This window comes from Cibotium barometz, chromosome 8 (genome assembly GCF_041138505.1).
Source record: "Cibotium barometz isolate CiBa-2024 chromosome 8, ASM4113850v1, whole genome shotgun sequence".
NCBI lineage: Eukaryota > Viridiplantae > Streptophyta > Polypodiopsida > Cyatheales > Cibotiaceae > Cibotium > Cibotium barometz.
This window is the reverse complement of record NC_141053.1, coordinates 31,614,818-31,641,488: the sequence shown is the minus strand read 5'-3', so window position 1 is coordinate 31,641,488 and position 26,671 is coordinate 31,614,818. Positions and strand designations below refer to the sequence as shown.

General features: G+C 47.8%; 1 protein-coding gene and 1 pseudogene across 1 annotated transcript in view; both read left to right on the top strand.

The window, feature by feature from the left end:
* LOC147636146 (uncharacterized) overlaps positions 1 to 25,289 on the top strand; it is a 36,843-nt gene extending 11,554 nt beyond the window's left edge. Inside the window, exons 4-7 of the mRNA XM_086801594.1 lie at positions 23,117 to 23,158; positions 23,249 to 23,378; positions 23,556 to 23,657; positions 25,036 to 25,289. Coding sequence (XP_086657720.1) covers positions 23,117 to 23,158; positions 23,249 to 23,378; positions 23,556 to 23,657; positions 25,036 to 25,109 — 348 coding nt within the window. The 3' untranslated portion in view covers positions 25,110 to 25,289. The remainder of the gene's footprint in view (positions 1 to 23,116; positions 23,159 to 23,248; positions 23,379 to 23,555; positions 23,658 to 25,035) is intronic.
* Positions 4,600 to 5,288, top strand: LOC147636147 (uncharacterized; annotated as a pseudogene).
* Positions 25,290 to 26,671: the final 1,382 nt, after the last annotated feature.

The following is a 26,671-nucleotide window of genomic DNA, read 5'->3' as shown; positions in this document are numbered from 1 at the left end:
CATGAGACTGTACCAAAATAGACGTGCTCCAGGCAAGTACACGAGGTACCAGACCCAGTGGAACAATCCACCAGGCATTTCTGGGCATGTACATAGAGGCACAAGTCCCAACGGAAAGCCAAGTCCATAGTATCACATGAGTGGCATCAATCCCCGGTATATACAACTGCCATGGACACCAGTCCAATGTACATACATGATGAGCAAGCACGGGTGGACCAATTGGGTGGCCAAATGGTGACAGGTGGTTTGTCGTCTGACTCCCACAGGTTGTAGTGCGCAACTTTTTCTCCCACAGGCTAGCAGACAAGGCGAGGGATTGCTGTGTTGTTGGTTAGGAGAGCTTCCTATGCAGAGGAAAGCAAAGGATGGATGCATAACCAGCTCTGATACCAGCAGTGAGAGGCCACCATGAGACCTCCATGAAGACTCCTAGAAGAGAATAGGCCAACTCTCCACCCAACCGCCAGATATAGGGACCCTAATTATAGCCCTGGCCGTCCACACTAGTCTGGACTCTCCTGAACCGCCCAACTCCCCCTAGTCCTACCCTTGTTCTGATAGTTTATGACAGTGCTTTGATGGGACAACCATCTCGTGGAAAAGAGCCTATGCATGAGGATGAGCCCAATGCATTGAGGGCTGAATTGGAACACATGAAGAAGCTTTTGTAGACAAAGGAGCAAGAACTGAAATTTTTGCATGAAAATCCTCATGTACAAAGTGTCATTGAAGCAAAGAAAGCTGATGCTATGGTGGATATGACCTTTGAGTCCATGGCTCGTGAAGTGGGTGAGAAGGCAAGGGAGTTGGCACTCTCCTATCTCATCCGAAAGGGTGATCTCAAAGAGGGAGAGGTTGGGGAGTTAATGTTCAAGAATCCACCTCGTTTGAAGCATGGTGACCCATCACCACAACGGTTGTATGTGCATGTGGGAGCCAGTGGAAGGCATGATGGCCTAGTGGATTCAAAGCATGTATTTCATGGTGAGAGCGGTTGGCATGCAAGCTGAAAAACTTTGCTCATTGAGTTATCTCGTGGTGAGACATTGCATCATTCAGGGAGGTCACATGCATCTGGGCCACAGATTCATAGAGCACATGCCACCGTGCCTCGTGAAACACCTTTGGTTGCTCATAAAGCCCATGCAGAGAGGGTTGTATTGGATAAGGGGAAGAGGAAGAGGGAAGAACATGAGTCACATGCCAAAAAGCTCAAGGAGTTTAAGGCAGGTGATAAGTCTGTCAAGTTTGATGCCTTTCATGGGGGATATGATGCATCTAAGGTGCTAGCATTTGTGGCACAATTTGACATTGCTTTCACTGATGAGGACTTCATCTCGAGAAGTCTAAAGTCCGCCATGCAAGCATGTTCTTGAAGGGGACAACCGCACATTGGTGGATCACCGAAAAGACCACCAAGGATCCCATTTGAACTTGGAAAGAGTTCAAGGATAAGTTTTATGCCCAATTTTTGCCTCCAAATGCAGAGTAAACTCTCACACGGAAGTGGGATGGACTTGAGCAGAAAGACAATGAGAGTGCAACAATATGTGAACAAGTTTTGTAAGGTCTTGCTTGAGGTTACTCCCTTTATGCATCTCTCCGAAGATGAGAAGAAAAGGAAGTTTTACTCCGGGTTGCAACTAGCCTATCGTTCGGGCATTGAATTGCACTCGAAACACACCCTTAAGTAGCGAATTTTCTCTTGCTACGGAGCAATTGGTGCTTAAAATTAAGCAAGATAATGGGAGTTCCAAGGGCAAAGAGAGGGCTGTCTCAAACCTGCCAAAAGGTGGACAGTCACCTTAAAAGAACTTTCGAGAAGCCCAAAAGGGAGGTAAAGCTGAAAATACCTTATATAAAGACATTGGAACAAAGAAGAATAAGTTTGGCCCATAATGAAGTCCATAGTAATGCTTTCCCATGGCTACGAGGGAATAGGCAATGGCTGAAGCAAACCTGGAGATTTTTGCCTATCAAATTTCACCTTTTGGCAAGTAAGACATGCACGTACATATGCCTCAATGTCTTTACGCATGCTTAGCCAAAAGAAATATCTCTCAATCATGCGTGTAGTAGGCATGATACCTCTATGACCAGCATAAGGTGGAGCATGACATTCCTTCATAACCTTTGGACGCATATCTTTCACCACACATAAGCAGTTATCCTTCATAAGATAACCCTCTTTGATCACATAAGAGGCATGTGAGTGACCAGCCATCAAATCAGTCCATATATGGCAAAAATCAGCATCCAAATGATACAAATCTTGCATGGCAGATAAGTCCCCATGAGAGGCCACTGAAACTGCAGCCACATAAGGCCTCGTGGACAATGCATTTGCCACTACATTCTTCTTTCCCAGAGTATATACAATCTTTCCCGGAGTGTATAGAATCTGAAAATGAAACATTAAAAGAAAGTTTTCCATTCTCGTCTACTTCTCCGAGAGCTTTGTTTGAGATAGAAAATATATCAGGCTTTGATGATCTCTCTTAACTACAAATTCAGCCCCAAGAAGATAATGTTTCTATATCTTTAAGGCATGAATTACCGCCAAGAGCTCTTTCTCATAGATGTCCATCTGAAGCTTAGCATCATGCAATCGATGGCTCTCCTACGCAACTGCATGACTTTCTTGATTTAGGACAGCCCCTATACAATTCTCACATGCATCACATTCCACCATGAATGGCTTTTGCAAGTCGGGAACAATCAATACGGGTCCACATATGATAGCATTCTTGAGTTGCAAGAAGACATACTGCTCCTTAGGGGTCCATTTAAAAGTGGCTTTCTTCGTCGTGAGATCATGTAGAGGCGTGGCAATCATAGCAAAATGCCTTATGAAACGCCTGTAATATGAACATAGCTCCAGAAAGCTACGTACTTGATGTACATTTTGCAACTCTGGCCAATTTCCAATGGTTTCAATCTTGGCAAGATCCATTCTTACACCATCCTTGGATACAATATGGCCCAAATAGTGTATCTCCGAAAGAAAGAATTCACTTTTCTTGGCATTAATGAAGAGTTTATGTTTCCACAACTCTTCAAATACTGTGACCAAATGAGTCTTATGCTCTTGCTCATTCTTGGAGAAAACCAAGATGTCATCAAAGAATACGCCTGTGAATTTTCGATGGGGTCAGAATATCCTATCCATCATACGATTGAATGTGGTTGGGGCATTGGTGAGACCAAAAGGCATCACCAAAAACTCATACAATCCAAAAACTATCCTGAATGTAGTTTTGTGGACATTCTCTGGCACCAATCGTATCTGGTGATAACTGCTCTTCAAATCAATACGGCTGAAACAAGCCGGGCCATCAAGCTTATCCAAAATGTCATCAATGTTGGGTTACAGGCCTAAATGACCCCTCTTGTATATCTTAGTACATGGCCTTTTTTTAAAGGCTTAGGATTCTTTTTTAAAGTCCTTGGCCAAGTTCACATTGAACTTGGGCCAAAGACTTTTTTTTTTTTTTTAAGGTCTCAAGACCTTACTTTTAATAAAAGGGAACACAAGGGCAAAATGCTCTAATGATTTTCCCCCAAATCGTACGATCTCTCTCTCTCTGTGTTTTTCGAACCTCTACGCCTCTCTCTCTGTGTGCTCACACCTCTTTGCTGCAGCCCCCAGACCACACTATTGGACCTTGTGCATCACCTGCTACCTTCCCTGCTCCCTTTCAACTGGTATCAGAGCCCATTAGGGTTTCAAAATCCTATGCGCAGGTGGCTGGACAGCAAGCAAGAAGTGCTTTTCACGCGCTATTTCTCGCTTCCATCGCAAACCCCCTTGCTTCCGGGGTCGTCTGGGGTAACTAGAGTATCAAAACAGCCCAAAACAGGCTGTAATTAGGTCAAAAACAGGTCATAACAGCAAACTGCAGGTTCTCCAAAGATGTATTAACTTGTGGGAACGATTGTACTTGGTCCCCACTACCCGAAATCGGCAAAATTGCTGAAAACAGGTCCCAGAAACAGGTGTTTACAGCAAATTGCAGGTTTACGCAGGTTTACACAGGTGCACATTCGATGTATTTGAATTGGGGAGTGTCTAATTTGCTGTAATCTCTTAACATTGAGCAAGTTTTGGTTCCGAAAGGCCAATTGTGAGTCAATTTGCTGCAATTTCATGCCAGAAATTGGGGCTTTCGCCTATAGATGCTCCCAATTGCTGTGTTTTTGCATTATGAATGCTCTGTGAGGGTAAAAACAACAACATTTGTTGTTTTTAGGCAAGAATTCGCTCACTGAATTTTCTGCACAAAAAATTCAGAATTTGTTATTCTTTCCGAAACTTGCATATTTTGGCCCAATTTGCTCCTGTGACCCTTTTGAGCTGTGGGAGAAGTTGAAGGCAACGTATGAGAATACAACGCCAGTTAATCAGGTGCATTTGATGCGAAAACTTGTTGGCATGCAGTTAGATGAGTCCAAGAGCGCTGCAGAGCACTTGTCGTTGTTTACAGGTACTCTATCTCACTTACAGGACTCAGGTTTGCCCCCTTTTGATGATAAGCTCAAAGCTATCTTCTTGCTGATGACTCTATCTGATTCTTGGGAGACATTGGTGGTCTCATTGTCAAACAATCCCAATTTGACCTTTGATGGTGTTAGGGGTTCTATATTGAACGAAGAAATCAGGAGGAAAGCATGTGGAGAAGGTGGCAGTTCAGCCAACATGGTTAGAGGCAGGACAGAGAAGAAGACTGCTTATGCACAGAGGAGTAAGAGTAAGAGTAAAGAAAGGGGAAATGCCAGCAAAGGCAAGGGTGATGTGACATGCTATCAATGTGGCAGGAAAGGTCACAAGAAACCCGAATGCAGGTACTGCAAAGCAGAGTTGGAAAGGAAGAAGAGCGGTGGAGACAAAAAGAAAGAGAAGAAGGAAGTCAAGACAGACACACAGGACAGCTCAAAGGACAAAGAGAAGGCCAATGTGGCTTCTAGTGTTGTTATTGAGGAGCTGTCAGATGTAGAGGACATCCTATGTGCCACTTTGTCAGCCGATGATGCTCATGAGTTTGATGCCTCTCTCAATGTTCATGCACAGGACATGCAGATCACCAAGAGTGATCTCATTGATGCTTTGTTGACTGTTAATGATGTATTGTCCCAGACTTGGATAGTCGATTCCGGTGCTTCATTTCATGTGACTCCTATTAAGGAGTGTTTTTCTACTTTTGCTGCAGGCAGCCATGGCCATGTATACCTTGGAAACAATCATGCATGTTCCATTGAGGGTATTGGCACCGTGCATCTTTCTATAGATGGCACGAATGAGTTTGTCTTGCATGATGTTAGATATGTGCCGGGAATCAAGAAAAGTCTGCTTTCTGTTGGCCAGATGGATATGCATGGTTACAGCATTTTGTTTGAGAAAGGATCATGGAAGATTACCAAAGGCTCAAGGCTGATTGTGAAAGGTACAAAGAAAGGGACACTTTACTGCTTGCATGGAAAGGCCTTGTTGGGCAAATTTATTGCTTTGGCTGAAATTAACTCACATATGGAGTTGTGGCATAAGAGGCTTGGCCATATGAGCCAAAAAGGCCTTACTAAGCTTGGTAATTTGAATAAGCTTGATGCTAAAGGCACAAAGCTTGACTTTTGTAATGAATGTCAATATGGTAAGCAAGTGAAGAGTTCTTATTACTCCGGTGTCTCTCGCAAATCTAATGTGCTTGATCTTGTACATTCTGATGTTTGTAGCATGCCTACCAAATCTATGGGGGGTGCACACTACTTTGTTTCCTTTGTTGATGATCATTCTAGAAAAATTTGGGTTCATTTGCTCAGATCTAAGGATGAAGCCTTTGCTGCGTTTAAGAAGTTTCATGCATTTGTGACCACCCAAACAAGTAGAAAGCTGAAATGCTTGCGTACGGATAATGGGGGTGAGTTCACAAGTGGTGAATTTAATAAATTTTGTGAAAATTTGGACATTAAGAGGGAGCTTACTGTTCCATACAGCCCCTCTTCTAATGGTGTGGCTGAAAGATATAATAGGACTCTATGTGAGAGGGTGAGATGCATGCTGTCCACAGCTAATCTCCCTCATGGATTTTGGGGAGAAGCTCTAAAAACTGCAGTGCATATATGTAATCGATCCCCTCACATGTCTTTGAAAGGTGACATCCCTGAGGAGGTTTGGTCTGGCAAACGTGCTTCATATGATCACTTACGCGTCTTTGGTTGCGAAGCGTTTGTGCATGTAAGACCTGAGTTGAGGAGTAAGTTGGATGCAAAGTCCATTAAAGGCCTCTTCATGGGATATGGTGAAGAAGGTGAAATGGGCTACAGGATTTGGTTACCTCAGCTCAAAAGGGTTGTGCGCAGCCGGGATGTTGTTTTTAATGAGGCAAGGCTGCTTAAAAACAATTGTGCCTCTAAGGATGACCATAAAAAGGTCAAATTTCAGCATGTACAGCCACCTGTTAGGCCTGATTTTGACCCTCAGGATGCACCACATATGATTGAAAATGTTGATGAACCAGTGGTGTTTGAGCCAGATGATGTTGGACAGCAAAATGAGGCTCTTGAAGGGCATTTGCAGCCACATAGCAATGCTGAAAACGGGGCTGAAAATGATGTACAGCAGCCCCTTGTTGATGATTTGATTGTGCCACCTGATGTAGACCCATTGCCAGAGAATGTGGATCATTGGGTAAGGCGGTCGACTCGTCCAAGGCGGAATGTGAGTAGATATGATCCCTCTTTGCATTATATTATGCTGACAGATGAGGGGGAGCCTCTTACTTATAGAGGCAAAGACATGTGAGCACAGTAAGAAGTGGGAGCTTGCTATGCAGGAAGAGATCAAAGCTTTGCATGCAAATGATACTTGGGACTTCGTGGAATTGCCCAAGGGAAGGAAAGCCAGTCCTAACAAATGGATGTATAAAATCAAGACAGTTGATGCAAAACCCAAGTATAAAGCAAGGCTGGTTGCAAAGGGATATGCTGAAACGAAGGGCATAGACTTTCAGGAAGTGTTCTCTCCTATAGTGAAGATGACCACTTTGCGTGTATTGTTTGCCATAGCGGCTGCCCTTGATTTGGAATTAGACCAAATGGATGTGCATACAGCTTTCTTGCATGGCGATGTTGATGAGGAACTTTACATGAAGCAGCCCGAGGGCTTTGTTATTCCTGGAAAGGAACATTTGGATGTAGGCTTAAAAGAAGCTTGTATGGGCTGAAACAAGCCTCTAGACAATGGTACAAAAAGTTTGATGCTTTCATGCTCAAACATGGGTACAAAAGGAGCCATGCAGATCATTGTTTGTACACAAAATTTGATGAGGATGGCAGCCCTATCATTCTTGTGCTCTATGTAGATGATATGTTGATTGCTGGGAAGAAAAGAAGCACTGTTGATGCTCTTAAACAGCAGCTGAAATCTGCGTTTTCCATGAAAGACCTTGGGGCAGCTGAACATGTTCTTGGAGTAAGGATTAGAAGGCAAAGGGACCAGCGCATATTGTATTTGTCTCAAGAAAAATACATTGAAAAGGTGCTGGACAGGTTTAACATGGCTGATGCAAAGCCTCTTGGTGTGCCATTACAGCCATATGTTAAGCTCTCCAAGGATGATTGCCCCAAATCTGATCAGGCAACCAATGATATGCAAGGTGTTCCTTATGCATCAGCTTGTGGTTCACTTATGTATGCTATGGTTGCTACTAGGCCTGACATAGCCCATGCAGTGGGAGTTGTGAGCCGGTTTATGGCTAATCCAGGCAAATTGCATTGGGATGCAGTAAAGTCCATTATGTGGTATTTAAAAGGGACTAAAAACAAATGCCTTTGTTATGGTAAGGGTCCTTTGGAATTGAAGGGATTTTGTGACTCTGACATGGCTGGTGATGTGGATACACGCAAATCCACAAGTGGTTATGTATATACTCTTGCAGGAGGTGCTGTCTCATGGTGCTCTAGACTACAAAAGATAGTTGCACTGTCTACTACAGAGGCTGAATATATTTCAGCCACTGAGGCTTCCAAAGAAGCCATATGGTTGGCACGTTTATGCAGTGAGTTTGGTTTGCCTGACAAGGCACCTATGCTTGGTTGTGATAGCCAGAGTGCCATATGTCTGGCAAAGAATGCCATGTTCCATGCACGCACAAAGCATATTGACGTGCGGTATCACTTCATTAGAGAAGTGCTTGAGGATGGCCTTATCACAGTTGTTAAGGTACATACGTCACAAAACCCTGCAGATGCTCTCACTAAGTGCTTACCCAAAGCACAACATCAGCTATGCATACAGATGGTGGGAGTGACTTAGCTTAAAGGCGCCATTTATGCCTTTAAGTGGGAGGTTGTTGGGTTACAGGCCTAAATGATCCCCTCTATGTACTCTTGTATATCTTAGTACATGGCCTTTTTTTTTAAGGCTTAGGATTCTTTTTTAAAGTCCTTGGCCAAGTTCACATTGAACTTGGGCCAAAGACTTTTTTTTTTTTTTAAGGTCTCAAGACCTTACTTTTAATAAAAGGGAACACAAGGGCAAAATGCTCTAATGATTTTCCCCCAAATCGTACGATCTCTCTCTCTCTGTGTTTTTCGAACCTCTACGCCTCTCTCTCTCTGTGTGCTCACGCCTCTTTGCTGCAGCCCCCAAACCACACTATTGGACCTTGTGCATCACCTGCTACCTTCCTTGCTCCCTTTCAATCAATGCGCGGGATTGGAAATCTTTTCTTGATGGTGAGCTTATTTAGAGCTCTATAATCCACACACATGCGGAATGACCCATCTTTCTTTTGAACAAGAAGCATGGGAGACCAAAAAGGTGAGGAACTTCACTGAACTAAACCTTTCTCCAAAAGCTCATTAACCTACTTCATAATATCTTCTTCTTGTGCGGCACTCACACGATATGCGGGTTTGTTAGGTGGAGAACTACTTGGCACAAGATCTATGCGATGATCCTCGGGCCTTTGAGGAGGTAGTTCACCTGTATGCATGAAGAAAATTCAACCTATCCTGAGTCAAAACATCCACATTTTCATGACTCGGTTCAATGTTATCACAAACAAAAATCAAGTACGTTGAAAGACTCTTTTTCATTGCTTTATTAATCTGGATGTAAGATACAACTGGGATAGAATCCCCTTTCCTGCCAACATCAATAACATGCATGCGGCCTCTATGCATAAAGGAAATTATGTTTGTCTTGTACTCTTTGCGGGGCTCAAGCCTATGATGCCATGGCTCGCCAAGCAATACATCACATCCATTAAGTGGAAAAACCAAGAAATGCTCATGATCAAGATAACCTTGAATATGTATGCGCAACTTCCCAATAAGTGGGGTAACCTGCACCTCTTTACCAACAAAGGCAGCTTCTGCTTCAATTTGAGGCTCCATGTCCTCAACCTCAATGCCCAAGGCGGCTGCCATCTGGGTAGAGATGAAGTTATCTGTTTCACAATCATCAAACATAAATAGAGCAGACTAATCCTTGATTTGGTCCCATGCTTTGCATACCATCCTCTCTTTTCCATCATGCTGCGTGTTTCCCTGCACATCGGAAACTGCATGCACATTTGCCTTGGGTTGCTCGTCCTCATGCTTTTGTTTGCGAAGCCAAATTTGTTCTTCTTTGGCCCATGATCCTTGGATGTGGTATTTTCAGCTTTACCTCCCTTCTGGACGTCCCGAAAGCTCTTTTTAGGTGGCTGTCCACCTTTTTGCAGGTTTGGCCTTCTAAGGTGTATGCAACTGGAGAAGAAACTTGCATACACAAAGCTTGAAATAACAACATTTAACTTTTAATTGTTAAATGAATTTAAAATAAAATATAGAAATAAATACTTGGCATAGGTTTTAATTCAAATCTCAACAACGAAGATCATTTCCCTTTTGGTTGTACTACAAATGGGTGCAATCAGCTACTGTAAACAGAGCAACCAGCCGGTACAAAAGTGGCAGCCAACACAATTTGCAGGTACACGTGGGGGAGCCAGCACTTCCAGTACACGTGGGCAGCCACACTGTTTGCAAGTACAAGAAGGCAGGCAACACTGTTTGCAGGGACATGTGGACAGCCAACACTTCAGGTACACATGGACAACCACACTGTTTACAGATACATCTCAGCTGAGGGAGGCGGGTACAGCAGGGCTGCAAAGCCAATACAGTACGGACAGATAAGGGGGCAAGTACAACAGCTCCTTAGGCGGATACAGCAAGCATGAAGGAGGCAAGAAAAGCCACCAACCTCACACCTGGGTATTTTCCAAAAAGGTTCCATGCAAAAGCCTTTTTTTTTAAGGCTTTAAACCAACTTAATACTTTGGGCACCCTCATAAGCAAATGTCCAACCCCTATTTAAAATGGGTGTGAACACATTACCTTATAAATATTAAGGTTTACTCTAGTTTAGGGATTTCACCTTTTAAAAAGGCCAAAATGAAAATACTTACTACCTGTTCACACGCCACACCACCAAGCCAGCAAACAGCACTCCACAGTACACTGGGGACATCCCCATCCAGTGTACTGGCACGGCATAACAAGCAGACACACGCAAACAAGTCATGCAAAAACAAATTTATGCATGTAGGCATAAATGCATGTGCACATATAATGGACGAAATCTCCCTTTCATGAAACTTGTACAAGAGATTCCTGTCGGGCACAAAATTGGCGCGACAGAAATATAAAGATATGTCCTCGTCTTTCTATGGAGTGACAATCCCATAGGTAAGACGCCATCTTGGCCATACACGGGTGACACCAACAGGCTCCTGTCCATACAGCACGGAGCAAGTCACACACGGGTGGCACGAAACTGGTTCCCGTCCATGTGATGCAACACTGGTCACACACAGGTGACACTAATCTGGCTCCCGTCCATGTGACACCAAAAGACTGGCCCTTTCACATGGGACACTGGCCTAGCCCCATGTGAACATGACACAAATCTCGCCGCTCTATGGAGTGACAGTCCCATAGATGTGGCTCCAGAAATGGAGATGGACCAAATGGTGATAGTAAGCCACTTCATTGATCTTCTCAATCACCTTGAAGGGTCCTTAATACCGAGTAAAAATCTTAGGGTATAATCCCTCTCGTCCTGGCCTCTTCTGAAGCCTAGCTTTCTCAAATTTCAGCAATACCCAATCACCTTCCTTGACTTGCATGTCCCGTCTATGCTTATCGACAGCCCTCTTATCCTTGTCTTGAGACCATGCAATGGATGTCCGCACCTAAGCAAATGCAACATCCAAATCACGCACATATTCATCACCTACAAAAATTTCATCCTTTGTGCAAAGGATAGGTGGCAAGATCACTCTGCCATGAAATGCATGGCAATATGGCCTGTAAACAGGTGGTAAGTATTATCATTTTTCCCTTTTCAAAATATGAAAATCTATAAGTTATAGCCAACTTTAATATTTATAAGCTAATGTGTTCACACACATTTACAAGAAGGGCTGGACATTTTCTAGGGCTGGCTGCATTTTTTCTCCATCACCTGCTATCTCCTCTCTCTTTCTCCATCGCGCCTGGCCCTAAATCTACTGCTGCTGAATTCACACCTGTGAATCTGCTGTACCCGCTTGCTGAATTCACATGTGCTATACCTGCTGCTGCTGATTACACACGTGCTGAATGTGCTGAAATCTGCTGAATCTACTTTACCTACTGAACAGTACTTGCTGTACCCTTTCACACGTGTTGTACCTGCTGAACAATACCTGCCTGTACCTGCTGCCCACATGTACTATACCTGCTAAATAGTACCTGCATGGTTGTTTCTCGTACGCGTACGAACAGGCTCGTACGGTACGGTACGAGTGGTACGATATCGTACGGTATTTTTAGGTTTTTTTTTTCCCCAAAAAACCATTTCTCCTTGAATTTTTTTTTTCCAAATGCTTAAAAAAAATATAGAAACCTTGCTTTACGAAGATCCCAAATGCTCGCAATACTTCGCAACTTTTGTGTCCACTCAGTATTCCATATGGGGTTGTTGAGAGACCTAAAAAATCTGGCGAGGTAGACTGGTAGTGTACACTTGATTGGTAGGATGAGAGAATCTTGCTACATCACTTGGGGATCCCTGGTATAGGTAGGCTAGACAATTAGATTCTCAAGTTATGTACGAGGGAGAAGATTTGGACATGGCCATTTTGATCTAGAGAGGAGTCCCTAACATTATCACCCTAGATGCACTCCTCGTATTTGTGCAAGGACGGTCCCTTAGTCATAAACGCTACACTGGGAGACCTTTGGTATTGCATTACCCATCCAGGTTCTTTTTGCTCCATAGGTTGTAAGTGTAAAAAATAAAAACCGTATTTTATCGTACGGTATCCGAAAATTTCATATTGCACCAAAAATTCCCGTACGGTATCGTATCGTACGGTATCGTATTTTCGTACCGTGACAACCTTGAGTACCTGATGTACCTTTCACACGTGTGGTGTACCTGCTTGCGGGTTGGGCATTGCCTAAACATATGCTCTTTGCTACCACATGAAAAGCATTTCGACTCTTTCGCATATTGCTCCCTTTGATTTGCCTAGATCCCAGCATGGGAATGATGCTATTTGGACCATTGTGGACAGGTTTATCAAGCAAGCTAACTTCTTGCCCGTCAAGAAAACCATTTAAGTTGATCATATGGTGAAGCTTTTTCTTGCTCACATCTTCAAGCATCATGGTATGCCTAAGTCCATTGTTGGGGATAGAGATCCCAGGACTACGAGCCTCTTTTGGAGGGCTTTATTTGATAACATGGGCACTAAGCTTGAGTTTTCATCAGCTTATCACCCCCAAACGGATGGCCAAAGTGAAGCTGCAAATTCGGATTTGTTGAAGTGTTATGTGGCAGATCAAAAGAGTGCGTGGGAGAAGTATCTTCCACTTGTAGAGTTTGCATACAACAACACATTTCATGCCTCCACGGGGAAGGCCCCGTTTGAGATTATTTATGGCAGAGTGGTCTTGCCACCCATCCTTCGTACAAAGGATGAGATTTTTGCAGCTGATGAGTATGTGCATGACTTGGATGTAGCCTTGGCTCAGGTGCGGACAACCATTGCAAGGTCACAAGACAAGCATAAAAGGGCTGCTGACAAGCATAGAAGGGACATGCAAGTCAAGGAAGGTGATGGGGTATTGCTGAAATTTGAGAAAGCTAGGCTTCGGAGGAAGAGGCCAGGACGAGAGGGAGCATATCCAAAGCTTTCTACTGGATATTATGGACCCTTCAAAGTGATTGACAAGATCAATGAAGTGTCCTTCAGGCTTGCTTTACCCAGCCATTGGAAGATTCACTCACAGTCTTTCTACTCAAAGTCACCTCAGATCTGAGGGCTCCTGTTCATATGTTCATTCACCATTATATATAGACTGACTCACATATTTCATGTTGTGTTTTTTTCATAGTCATAGGGAATGGGCATTTTTAGACTCGGGAATGTTGGGGATGGCAGCATCTTCCCGTTCCCATTCTCGTCCCATGTCACTCTATAGTCACAGGAAATGGCCATTCTCAATCTTTTCTGTCCCTGTTTCCCATCCCCATTTCGTGTCCCTTGTGACTATGGTTGTTTTGCTCTGATCTCTCATACATCTGGTCCTTTCGTCCTTTTTCCGTCACATTGCATTTATAAGGCTATGTGTTCACATTTATTAGCCATGGGCAATAATAAGTGTGGGTGCCCAAAATTCATTTGAAGAAAGTTGTGTACTTGCCATGAAGATCATACATGTAAGACGGGGCCACGTAAAGGAAGGCATTGAGGAAAGAACCTTCGCCAATTTTCTCTCTTCTGGCAGCCGAAGAGAATCTCTCTCCTCTCTCACCCAGCGTATTGAAGCACCCAACGACTCTTTCTCATCTCACCCGGTGGACTGAAACGGAAGTACTGAACACTCTCTCTCTATCTCTCCTGCAACAACACTCTCTCTCTCTCTCCTCCAGCAGACTGAAACAGGGCTCCGTTGTTTCCTCCCCTCTCCGGACTGATACAACAGTACAGGCCTTATACGCTGCTGGTACCTGCTCCGTACGTCGTGTACATGTTTTGCACAGCAATCTGATTATTGCTCTGTACAGCATGTACCTGCCCCATATCAGTTCAAACCTGTACTACACAGCCGTACCCACCTTGTACATCCCGTACGTGACCCTAAACAGCTTGTATCTGATCTGTACGAGCCTGTAGGCTGAACTCAACGTGGAATGGCTACCGTACAACTCCACGTGGAATGGCAATTGACTCATACAACAACACCAGGTTTTTCTTCTCTCTCCACTCTGTTTTGCAGAGTTTTCTTGCCAATGTTCTTTTTCTCTCTCTTCCTCTTAGTGGATCTCTTGAGAATGCAAGAGCCAAGGTACTAGAGGTCGGGACAAAAGACCAGGATTGAAGTTGGGAGTGCTTCTTTGGGAGAACCGGCCATCCTATCACTGCGGTTGAGCACTTTGCTAGGCGTTAGTACGGGAGTGCCTGATCACGCATGGTATGGAACACTAGTTTCGTGTAAGTGCTTAACTTAGGAAAGGTGTGGATTGCCCGAGATTGGTCTTCAGAATTCTTCATCGACATATACACTATTTTGGTATTTGTATTCACTCCATGTTTTGGACAAACTGGCTTTCAATCCCATGAAACTTGTAATCATCAAATACTCCAAGAAATACGTATTGAGGGGGGGACGCCTCTTTCCGGCCCTAGTGGTGGTGTCAAGTTGTGCATTGTAATCTTCAGATTTGTGGATGCTTATGTTGTTCATTATTATCAAGGTTAAGTAATCTAAGTTTGTGCATTTGTTTTCGGATTGTGGTTGGTCTCCGTGGGGAGCTGTTGCACGCACTGCCTAGACCTTATTTCCTTTGTACAAAGGGAGCGATGGCTATCTCATACAGGGGGAGGAGGGGGAAACAACCACACAGGTGGTCTGTAATGCCAAATGGGGTCAACGCCTCTATCTGTGAGGAAAGGGCCAGGCCTCAAAAGTCTCGAGAAGGCTTCCCGCCGCTTGCGAATGCGGTCAGAACCTCCCTGTAGCTTCCCCCACTTACCGCGGAGGGTGTGAATGATATCAAGCCATATGCTCTTGATGGTCTCAGCCGGCGGAGTGTGGGTACCCTCGATGGCCTCGCTGCATCTAGAACACTATGCTACTATAAATCTCCCTTAGATGTGCCAGGCTGCTATGTTACTGCAAATCTCCCATCTCTGGCATGAGCCTGGTCCAGTCACCTATAGGTGGGGCTGACAGGTACTGTTGCAATACGATGGTGGGAGACCTGAACGGCTAGTCCTCTCCCATCCTCCTTATAAGTCCTGACCACTCCAGCCTTGGTGGCCCAAGCGACAATACCCCAAGTGATGATCCGGGTCGATGTCGTGTCCATAGCGAAGATGCGGAGAATCCGTTGCCAAATTTGCTGAGCCTTCGGGCAATACCAAAGGCAATGTTGCTGAGACTCCTGGGGGCGGCCGCATCGCAGGCAAGCTGCTGACTGACCTCCAATTGTCAGCCAAGTACCGACCGCCAAACTCCTATGTGCCATCAGCCAAAGAAAGAGAGCGATCTTCCTCGGCTGAAAGTTGTCCCAAAGCCTCTTCTAGAAATCTGAAAGGAAGCGTTGTGATAGTCCTTGTTGCTCTCGGTGTGATGCTGCGGCCGGTGTGCCATCTATCTCAGGCATCGAGATCCTGCGGCCAAGCCGTGCTGTATATGCAAAGAAGGGGGCATGCAAAGTCTCCTCCCGATCCACGGGATCATGCCAAGTCCATTCTCCCGTGTCCCGCTGCTCCGACTACCCCTGCCGATTCCGGTCTCCGTCTGGAGTTCACAGATGCAGATCATCAGTTGTTTGTTTCCACAGTATCCGCTCTTGAGGCCTCCTCCTTGGTCTGCAAGATAGTGGGTAGCCGCCCGATGCGGAGAGAGCTTAGCGACCTTCTGCAAGGTAGCCTCGTTGGCGTGCCTGCCAAGATCGTCAGCGTCGATTTTTTGGGACGTGGCTACTACCAGGTGGATTTCGAGTCCCCCCAGGCAGCTCAGACGGTGCTGGCTCGGAGCCCCATTGCCCTCCGCTCATCCCGGGCGTTCTTGGCGCGATGGACTCACAGTTTCGACCCCGCTTCTGACCCGCTAGTAGCAGGCGCGACAGGTTTCCCCATCACTATCTGCTTTCCTGGACTCCGCAGGGAGTACTTGCCCCTCTTGTCATCCATTGGCAAGGCGTTCGGGCAGGTGGTGGAGACGCCTCAGACAGTGGCTTCAGTGATAGCTCGGGCAGCAGGACTCCCGGCCATTCGTGTTGTGGTTCCGTCACCGGAGTCCCTCCCGAAGACGATCCTCCTCCCTTGTCTTTCTGGAGGACATCTCATACAGCGCGTGGAGTATTCGGGCCTCCCCGGCCAGTGCTACATCTGTCGGGAGATGGGCCACCTCGCACGCGCCTGTCCCCGCAAGGGGGTTCATCCTTCACGTTCTGCCGCCTCTGGACCCCCTTCAGGAGTCCCGAGGGGTGGCCATCCACCTCAGAGACCGGACATCCCTGGCTCGTCTCAGCAGGCGCCATCATCTGACGAGCAGGCCCCCCCGACGGAGGATGCCGCGCAGACCCAGGAGGCTGGCGGATGGCAGGAGGTTCGCCGGCGGAAACGCCTGGCCCGCAGGGACCGTCGCAGACGCCAGCAAGCAGCACAGGCTGGCGGACAGGCAACTCCGGCTGGCGTCCAGGCACCTACCCGCACTTATGCTCCAGTCAGGGATAGGCGGCCAGCAGGTCCCACCCCGATGGACAAGGATTCAGTCTCAGTGCCTGTTGAGGCTGCCGGTGGAGCCCCCCATGTGGAGACCCCGCTCCCGCCTCCCCCCGCGGGGGGCCCCGCCCCCTCCATGGAGCAGATTCCTGAGGATCCCGGGCCGCACTCCGCGACCCCCGGCCCCTCTTCCCCTCACTCGGAGAGCACTCCTTCCACCCCCCCTCTCCCCCCCCCAGCCCCCCCCTGCCGCCTCCCCCGGCGGCCCCCCCTGACACCTCTCCTCTGGCAGATGCCTCTCCATCCTCACCCCGCTCTCCCCCCTCCTCTTTGCGAGCCACCATCCCTCCCTCGGCCTCTCCAGGATACTCCTCCAGACCACCCACTGCTCCGGGGCAGCGCAGCTGGGTAGGCCAGAGTTCAGTTCAGCGACTGTTCCACCGCCACTCCGGGCCAGTGGAGATGGCGATCCTAGCTTCGCTCGCCACAGAGTTCTCTCCAGCCTCCCCTGGGGGACCACCGCGAGTGATGGGGCTCCCAGTGGATTACGGTTTCTTCAGGTGTCTCCAGCTGGATGCTGGCCCGTTCGAGACACTGGTCGCGCCCTTGGGAGTATGCGTGGTGTGCCATCCATCTCGTTCTCCTTCAGTGGTGAGCAGCATGGTGGCCTTCTCCTTTCCTCTCAGTGTTGCCCCAGACACAGCATGGGATTGCAACTCTGTAGAGGAAGTTTTGCGTGATCAGATACTGGAGTTTTCTCACCACTTCAGTGACTTGGGGCTCACGGACCTATTGCAGACCCGATTACACTCAGCCCGCATGAGCTTGTTTGGTATAGGAGATTGGCGGGCGGATCCGGTCCACACCTCAGTTGAGGCGGTGCTGCTGATTCTCCTCCATGCCGCCCCGAGGATGCAGCCTACCTTTAGATACATATATGCAGAGGATTGGTCTCATGCCTATGCCCTGGACAGGGCGAAGGTGGAGTGGGGCTGGACACAGAGACAGGTCACCCTCTTTTTGGAGAGACTCCGCACCCGGACAGACAATGACTATTCTCCCTCCAAGCCGGCGCCCAAGACTCACAGAGTGGAGGGCAGCTCATCCGGGCCGGCTGAGAGGGGTGAGCCAGTGGGGCGGCTGCTTCACTTGCCATAGCTCATCCATGAGGATCCTCTCATGGAACATCCAGGGTCTTGGCGGACCTCGCTGCTACATTGGTCGGGGCAGACTTCGCCAGGAGATCCAGAGGGCTCTTGTTGGAGGGCCCATAGATATCCTTTTCATCCAGGAGCACCACCTTTCTGCCGGGCGCACCTGCACCTGCGAGAAGATCTTGCCAGGCAGGAGTCACACTTTTTGGTCACCGGCATATGGCTCCCAGGGGAACCAGGGTGGAGTATGCATCTCAGTCTCAGCGAGCAGCTTCTATCCGAGGTTGTGGATTCTGGCACTCTGGTTCAGGGTCGAGCGCAGTGGATCATCCTTCGGGTTGGGGAAGACCGCATTGGCTTCCTCAACTTCTACGCCCCTAATGGGGCGATCGGGAGAGCTGAGTTCTCGAGCACCATTAGGCAGTCCCTCCCCATGGCAGACCATTGGTGCCTAGGGGGGGATTGCAACATGCTGGAGGATGCAGAGGACAGGATGGGGGGCAGCCAGGAGACCATTCATGGACCGGAGCTCGCTGCCTGGGAGGAGCTAGTGCTGCAGGTGAGAGGCCAGGATCCGTGGACTCTCTCGGAGTTTGGCAGGATGCAAGGGAGTTTATCTTTCTCGCGCTTGGATAGACGGGCCAGAGGAGTTAACCTTTCCCGCATTGACAGGTTTTACATTGATGAGTGGGCTTGCGATAGAGGTGGCACTGTGGGTATACTTGCAGGCTCTTCTTTTTCAGACCACTTTCCAGTGCTTCTCCAGATCGAGGACCCTACGAGAGGAGAGCGAGGCCAGAGCGTCCGGATTCCAGATTGTCTCATAGAGGAGCCCGAGATTGCAACCAGAGTTGAGCAGGTCTGGCGGGAGCTTCAGTTCAGGAGAGGATCGGCAGCCAGCGATCTTGATAGGGGTTTGCAGGAGATCAGTAGGATGCTCAGACAGGCTGCCCTGGACGTCTGGAGGCTTTCAGAGAGCAGGAGAGGAGCCTGCGGAGGAGTCTAGCTTCCCTTCAGAGACTTCAGGAGAGGGATCCTACGAGCCCTTGGATTTCAGAGCAGATGGAGTCAGCTCGCACAGAGATCAGATCCATCGAGGAGAGGAGGGTGGAGTTCCGATTCCATGCTCGGGCTTCTTTTTGGACACAGGCTGGAGACAGAGTGACTCGGGATTTCTTTGAGGTGACAGGGCCTCGCTTCAGACGAGAGGGTCTCAGGCGTCTTCGGCAGGCTGATGGCCAGGTAGTGGTGGATCCCCCCAAGGTTCGGGCGATCGCCACAGATTTTTACAGGGATCTGCTCTCTGCTGAGCCAGCAGATGACAGGGTGAGAGGCTCGGGAGGCAGTCTGGAGCTTCACGAGACCGGTTGTGCCGGCCCATTTGTAGCACTCCCTTCTCTCCCCCTTCTCGGATGCGGAACTGGAGGCGGCTCTTCAGGCACTTCCTTGGGGCAAATGCCCAAGAGAGGACGGTCTCTCAGTGGCTTTCTTCCAGAGGTACTGGGATCTCTTGCATAGGGGTTTCAGATTGGCATTCCAGGAGATCATGGAGTCGGGAGACATGCCGGACAGCATGGCAGAGGGGTTGATTCACTTGATCCCCAAAGAGGGAGGAGACAGACTGGAGATTAGACAGTGGAGACCGATCACCTTGCTAGGCACGGCCTACAAGGTCCTAGCTAAGGCGATCAGCAGGCGGCTTCAGCCTCACCTTCCGGACATCATCCACTCCACGCAGACAGGCTTCATCCAGGATAGGAGCATCCTGGATAACATCTTCTCTTTCTGGGAGGCTACGGCTTTGGCTAGATTTCGGCAGGAGGATCTGGCAGTGCTCCTTCTCGACTTCGAGAAGGCATATGATCGGGTGGAGAGGATGGGCTTCCCCCCTCAGTGGATCCGAGGGGTCTCTGCACTCTACACATCGGCTCATAGCCAGGTGCTGATACAGGGCGTGCGCGGAGAGAGGTTCCAGCTCTCGCGCTCGGTGCGGCAGGGGTGCCCCTTGGCGCCCTTTCTTTTTCTTTTTGTGGCGGAGGCCATGAGCACTTTCTTGACGGCACAGGATACAGGTTTGCGGGGCCTCCAGCTCCCCATCCGCACCTCGGAGGAGCTCCTAGACTCGGAGTTTGCGGATGACACTGCTGTCTATCTTCAGGGAGGGGAGGAGAACCTCCGCCGCTTCGCCTCAGCCATGGATAGGTTTTGCAGAGCTTCGGGCGCTTTGATCAACTGGCACAAGTCGTGTGGGTTGTGGGTCAGTTCTGGGCCCCCCCCGACTTGGAGGCCAGTTGATGGGTTTCAGTGGCTGGCCCCCGGCACTACAGTGCGCTATTTGGGATGCTATGGGGGCATTGACATATCTCTGGAGCAGCAGATAGCCCCACTTCTTCTGAGCATTCGGAAGAAGCTTCTGTATTGGAGTACCGCTCGTTTATCTCTGGCTGGTCGAGTGGTTGTGGCCAACCAGGTTCTGCTTGCTACCATGTGGTACATCACTTCTTGCTGGGCCTTCTCTCGGGCATGCATTGGCCAGGTGCAGAGGCTCATCAGGAACTTTCTTTGGTCCGGTGGCGACGGGCGGCCCACCAGTGCCAAGGTGGCATGGGCTGTGATCACTCAGCCGAGGGAGAGAGGCGGCCTCGGCATAGTTGATCCTATTTGTCAGAGCCGAGCTTTGCTTGGCAAGTTGGTGGTTCGTGGCCTCCTACCAGGCGCTGAGCCGTGGAAGGAGTTTCTTGTTTCCAGGATTCTCAACCGCACTCCTTCTCTTAGCGGCCCCTGGACCCCCAGCATCAGGTGGATCTTTACAGAGCAGCAATCCAGAGGAGTGGGCCTTGGTTTCGAGGAGCGTTTTGCAGCTAGCCTTCTGAGGGCCTGGGAGCATCTGAGGCCGTCACTCTTCCAGACTCCCCCGGGCACCGATGAGGAGCGCCTGAGGCAGCCATTGATCTGGAACCCCTTGATCCGACTTCCCAGTGGTCATATGGTTGGATCGCGATCTCATGTGTCGTGGGGTCCGTTGAGCTCCGGCCCAGCCCAGTCCTTAGACGACTGGATATGTTTTCAGCAGCTGCCTCTAGAGGTTCAGGAGAGGAGACTCAGCGGGATGAGGGGCAGAGAGTTGATGAGGCGGGACATTGAGGCGGCCATCCCCCGGGAGTGGCGGACTCCAGTACAGGACCCTCCACCTCCAGAGTGGATGGGCGTCTTTACTCGGCATGAGATCCTTCTAGCGGTCTGCGGCTCAGCAGAGAGAGTCGCCCCACTCACCTTCGAGGTGGGAGAGGGAGGCCTGCTTCAGAGGACCCGACTAGATTTGGATGAGTTCTAGGGTTGTATCTTTTAGAGGGTGCGGGTGGTCGGCTTTCATCAGAGACAGTGGCATATAGACCCCTCACCGGCCTCGATAGGGGAGGACTATTCTTGGAGATTATGGGCTTGGGACAGCAGGCCTCTTATTCGCCTTCAGTGGGATCTAGGCGAGTGGCTTTGGCGAGATCCCTATTCGGCCCCTACCAGCCCAGGCACCCCCTTTTTTCAGTACACAGCGAGGCTGGGGCGGCGGATCCAGAGGCACAAGATAGCGGGCACCCCGGCGGCGGCCGAGCATTGACGACGACAGGGGCTCTCCCCTGCCTTCCTTAGGGACTTCTGGCAACGCCTTTGGGGCAGCTTCTGGCCCCGGAAGGTGATGCTTTTTCTCTGGCTTACAGCGCATAGAGGACTGGCTGTGGGAGCTTGGCTAGCTTTTGGCAGACACCCAGCGTCCTGCCCTCGGTGCGGCCATGCACAGGAGTCGCAGCGGCACTGCTTATGGGATTGCCCACAGGCACAACAGCTCAGGATGGTTTTTTGCAGGCTCGCCAGGTGAGATGATGGTGACGTGGGGTGCGGTGGCTTGGGCCACGGACAGCGGCCCGGCCCTTGGATACGAGGATGTCCCTGGCAGTGTGACCATCCAGGTCTCTGACAGGGCAATGGCGGTGGTTCTGACGCCAGACTTCTCTTCGGCAGTCTCCCAGGAGGGGGACGGGCACAGATGGGAGATGATCAGCAGCATGACGGCTTGGCACATATGGAGAGCCCGATGCAGGGAGGCCATAGACCGCCAGAGGCGACTCCACCGGCGGAGGTCATACAGGTTCTCTGGGTGGACATCATTCACACCTTGAGAGGACACTGGGGAAAACTTCAGGGCGACTCGGATCGCATGAGAGATCGCCGCAAGGCGTTCCTTCGCACTTGACAGCCTGGCCCTTTCCTCACCGCGAGGGGCGAGGATGTCACTTGGCACTACGTGGAGCTCCGGTGTTCACTGTATTTATTATCCCTCCTTGTGAGGTGAGCTTTGTAGCCTTATGGCGTCTTCTCATAAACTAATAGAAGGATCGTTTTTCCCAAAAAAAAAAAGAAAAAGAAAAGAAAAGAAAGGAAAAGAAAGCAAGTGGCAGGAGGGAGGAGGAGGACTCCATTTTCACATACCGTGTGTAGTGTTCTCTTGTCCTACGGCTTCTCTTGCAGATTGTTGCTATCATGTGTTGGTGGTGGAACAATAGAGAGCAGATGGTAGGGAACATGGGCACTTGAGAGGGTAGTGTGAGTTGCAAGTCTACACCGACAATCACATTGTTTGCAATACTGTATTCATATGCATCGGTATGGAAATCAGAAATGCCCATGACACTATGTACTTGATTCTCCCAAGATCAATATACTTTATTCGATATGGAAATCTGGTCAGAAATGCCCATGACACTATGTACTTGATTCTCCCAACATCAATATACTTTATTCGAGGGAGGTGTTGGCCGTTCTGGCTCATGGTGTCTTGTCAACTCAGCAAATTACTTGTATTGAGCGTGTTGTCCGTTAAATCTTGGTGTATTTAAGTGTATGGATTAGCATTGTGTTCAACTAAGTTACACGTACACATGTTCAGGTTTTATTATGCTTTTTGCCACTCTTATAGTTGCTAAAGCTGGAGAGGAGAAGCCTTTTATTAGTGGTTTAGAGTGTTTTCAAGGGATTTTATTCAGAACTTTTCACTGGCAAATGCTTTAGCATACATTTGCTCATCTTTGCACCTTTTTTCATTAAAGAGATTTTGAATAGTTCAAGTGGATTAAGAATTGTTTTAGTGCTTCAGTGGAGATTGTAATTGCCTGGATGGTGTCCTCATGTTTGCAGGGAGCTTGTTTGTGTGCAGCTCTTGTAGCCATGCAGCAAAAGGTGGTTTTTTTCTTTCTGAGCTGTGATTTTTATTCTTTCCCTAAAGCAAGGTTCTTTCTAGATGCCTAATGTTAATTTTGGAGATTGTAGGGACTTGCCCTCACACACCATCCTCTTCTAAAGTTTGTGGTCATAATGGCGGGAGGGATGTTTGAAGATGCTGAGCTCAAGAAGTATACATACCCCACAATGATCACTTGTCCATCAGTGCACATAACAGGTTTGCCCAAGCACTGATGTACATATCAACCATGCTCCTGCCAGCTCACCGCTACTTCCCTTTCCTTTCTGCAATTTTGTGCCTTTGTTTTGGTAGTTTGTTGATGAGTGATTTTATGCCATATTTTATGGGACTTGCTATCTTGATAAAGCTTGGTTTTGCCAAATTTTGGGACAGGTGCAAACGATGAGCGCAATTCTAGAAACGAAGACCTTGCAAAAATCTTTAAGAACCCTGTCATGATTAGACACGAAGGCAAACACACTGTGCCAAGACTAGGTGATCTCTCTTATGCATTAGCTAACATTCTTTGTTCTTTAACTCAAGCATCAAGAATTAGGGTAGGTAGCACAAGGTCTAGGCACCATGAGGCAATAATGATCTGCTTGCATTCCCACCAGCAATCAGTGTATTTGCTTATATTGCTGAATTACACACAATACAAGAGGGGTTACCAATTTGCTGATTTGCTGAAGTGCAAATCTGTTAAAGGGATATGTTTAATGTTTTTGTCTGTATTTGTAACCATTGGGTCCTGCCTCTCTCGACTTCTAGACGGAGCCCAATGAGATTAGACATCCAAGTGCAAGTATTGGGAATAGGAGATTTCCAAAGTGTGTGCGCATTTACATCATGCATGGTTGCATGTGAATCTAGATGATTTGCTATAGATGTATGCCTTGTTTTTGCGTGCTGCCTGTGTTGCTGCCTTGTAGCACCGGGAACGCTGGGAACTACTGGCTACAAGACAGTGTAAGTGCCCTTGTCTATTGCCAAGCTGTTGGCATTTTTGCAGGGCTCCAAAGATGTGCCCGAGTTCAGTCCAAACCCTTGTTTGGCGACTTGGCCAAATTTTTAGCCCAAAGTGTTCACACTCATTAATAAGTGAGTGTGAACACCTTTAATCTGTGCACCAGGCATTAGCTAAAGATGGGCACCCTCTACACCCATTTGAACCAGGGACCCTTATTTGAACCATGTGTGGGGTGCCCGGGACCTTAAGAAGAATGTGTGTGCTCTCTTATGGCCTTTTCCTTGCATGACACCTACTAAACCTAGCACCCTCTCTAATCCCCTGGAGGAAGGTGCCTAGCATTCAGCTGTACAACCAACCCCTGCACCACTGTACGGCCAGCTCTGCCCACCCCTTACGAAATGGAAGGGCCACATCAGCTGTATGGCTGTACCCGACTGCTGTACGGTTGCTGTGTAGAGGCTGCTTGACTGCTGGTAAGCCTACCCAAATGCTGTACGGCTTGTTTCCACTTGCTGTACGGCCTGTATTAGCTGTACCTGTTACTGACGTCATCATCGGAGGGTCCTTTGATCGCCGGGAACCTGTTGAAGATTGCCTCCTTGCTGAGGCTTGCCCAGGACCCATTGGGTACCCACAGGAGCAGCCAGGCCTAGGCGCCCAAATTTGGGGGGCCACACCTTGTGGCCCTTTGTGTGTGAGACTTTTACAACCTCAACTGAGTGACCCGGTTGGCAAAGGTGGACGGTATGTGAATTCTGTTGCAGAACTTGGTCCTCAAGTTGGTCTGAGTATTGTGGAGGGAGTAGACAAAGCATAGTGTAGATAAAGTGGCTTGCCAAAGGGAAAATAGAGGTTTTTCTTTACACAAAGCTAATGTTTACTAGCTTTTTATATTTGCAGGAGATGAAGATTCCAAAACCTTCAGAAATTTCCTTCTTGAAGTCTTGGGTGATTGCAAGGGCAAAGGTGGTTAATAAACAATCTCTCTCGTTCAACAATTTTTTGACAATTTATTACAGCGGGCTTGGATGCGACCCATTTGATAGCAGTTGAGATGTCTGTAGACTAAATAAACGATCCTGAAATTTGGAGTTGTAATTACATAGTAATCATTTAACGCCCTTAGGAGCATCCTAATTGGGGTGGATCAAATACATTCACAAGTCTTGTTACTTCCGAGGGAAAATATTATGGTCTCTAATCATCTTCATAATCAGCCCATAAATGATCACCTTGATGCTTGCCATTTGATTTGTATTTCTTTTCTCTTATATTCCCGTTGCATAGCAGAACAGTTTTGCATATCCTAGTAAGGTTTTTTCAACCTTCCAATCTACTGTAAACATGTTTATCACTGCGGTTTACTCGATCGTTTGCACAATTTCCTTGCAATGAGTCTTAGAACTTGCCTTCACTAATGGTAAGTTCTCTGCATACTAACTGCTTATTAGGCAGAAGAGTTTATGTGTGCACAGCCTTGCTGTGAGGCGAACTTGCTCAAGAAAACTAGAACTTTTTTCAAGTCCAGGCATAATGTATTTTTGATGACAAGCTTATGACACAACAGTGAAGATAAATAGTACAGTGAGTTGCAATTGTAGATTTGTGGATATGCTGCTCATTTCTCCCATGTTTGAGTGGGTAGGCCATGACCGGTCAGTCACTAAAGAAAGGACTTTTAAAAACCCTAAAATAAGTGATTGGTTTTAACAAGTGCTTGCTAGATATCTTTCACTACAAGGGTAGGGGTGGTTTGCTATCAATCATTGGGTGAAAAGGGTGGCAGTTTTCAAGGCTTTTTGCATGATAAACAAACTATATGCTGCAAGAATAACCTTTAGATAGCTTAGCATTCTTCTTTCGATTTCAGTGTGAAGTCCAAAAGAAAAAGTATCACCTCATGTTTGCTCACCTCACTTCTGTAAAGTCTCACCTCATGTTTGTTCACCTCTCTTCTATCAATTAGGAAATCACGTTGGATATCAATGTTCCACCCTCAGATAGTATTGTACAGCCATCGGCTCGCTCATGTTTGGATGGTCTCCAATATAAGGAGTAGCCAGCCATCACAGTAGTTTGGGCACTCGTCATCCTCGTATTCACATGGGAAGGTGATCTGAGAGGCTAGATGGTTTAGAAAGGGCTTGAATAAGATTTGGCAACACAGTACCAAATTAGCTGCATGCTACATTGGACCCTTATCTCGTAAGGGTCCACAAATGGAGTAGCTAGACTTTACTCTTGGATACCCTATCATAGCATTGCGACTCTTGGGCCTGAACTCGGTCCAACATGAGTGCGGATGGCCTTGGGGGGTGGAAAATTTGTGAAGCAATCTCTAGATCATCTTTTGGTGGGCCGAATTTACATGGCGTATGGTGGCATCGATTATAATTGCGAGCAACTTGGTCATGTCATGGTCGTCCCTTGTATACATGCCTATATAGATTAACAACCATTCTCTTCTCCACAATTCATCAATCATCACTATGAGTTTACTCCCTAGCTTCTACTAGCATATAACCTCCATCTCAGT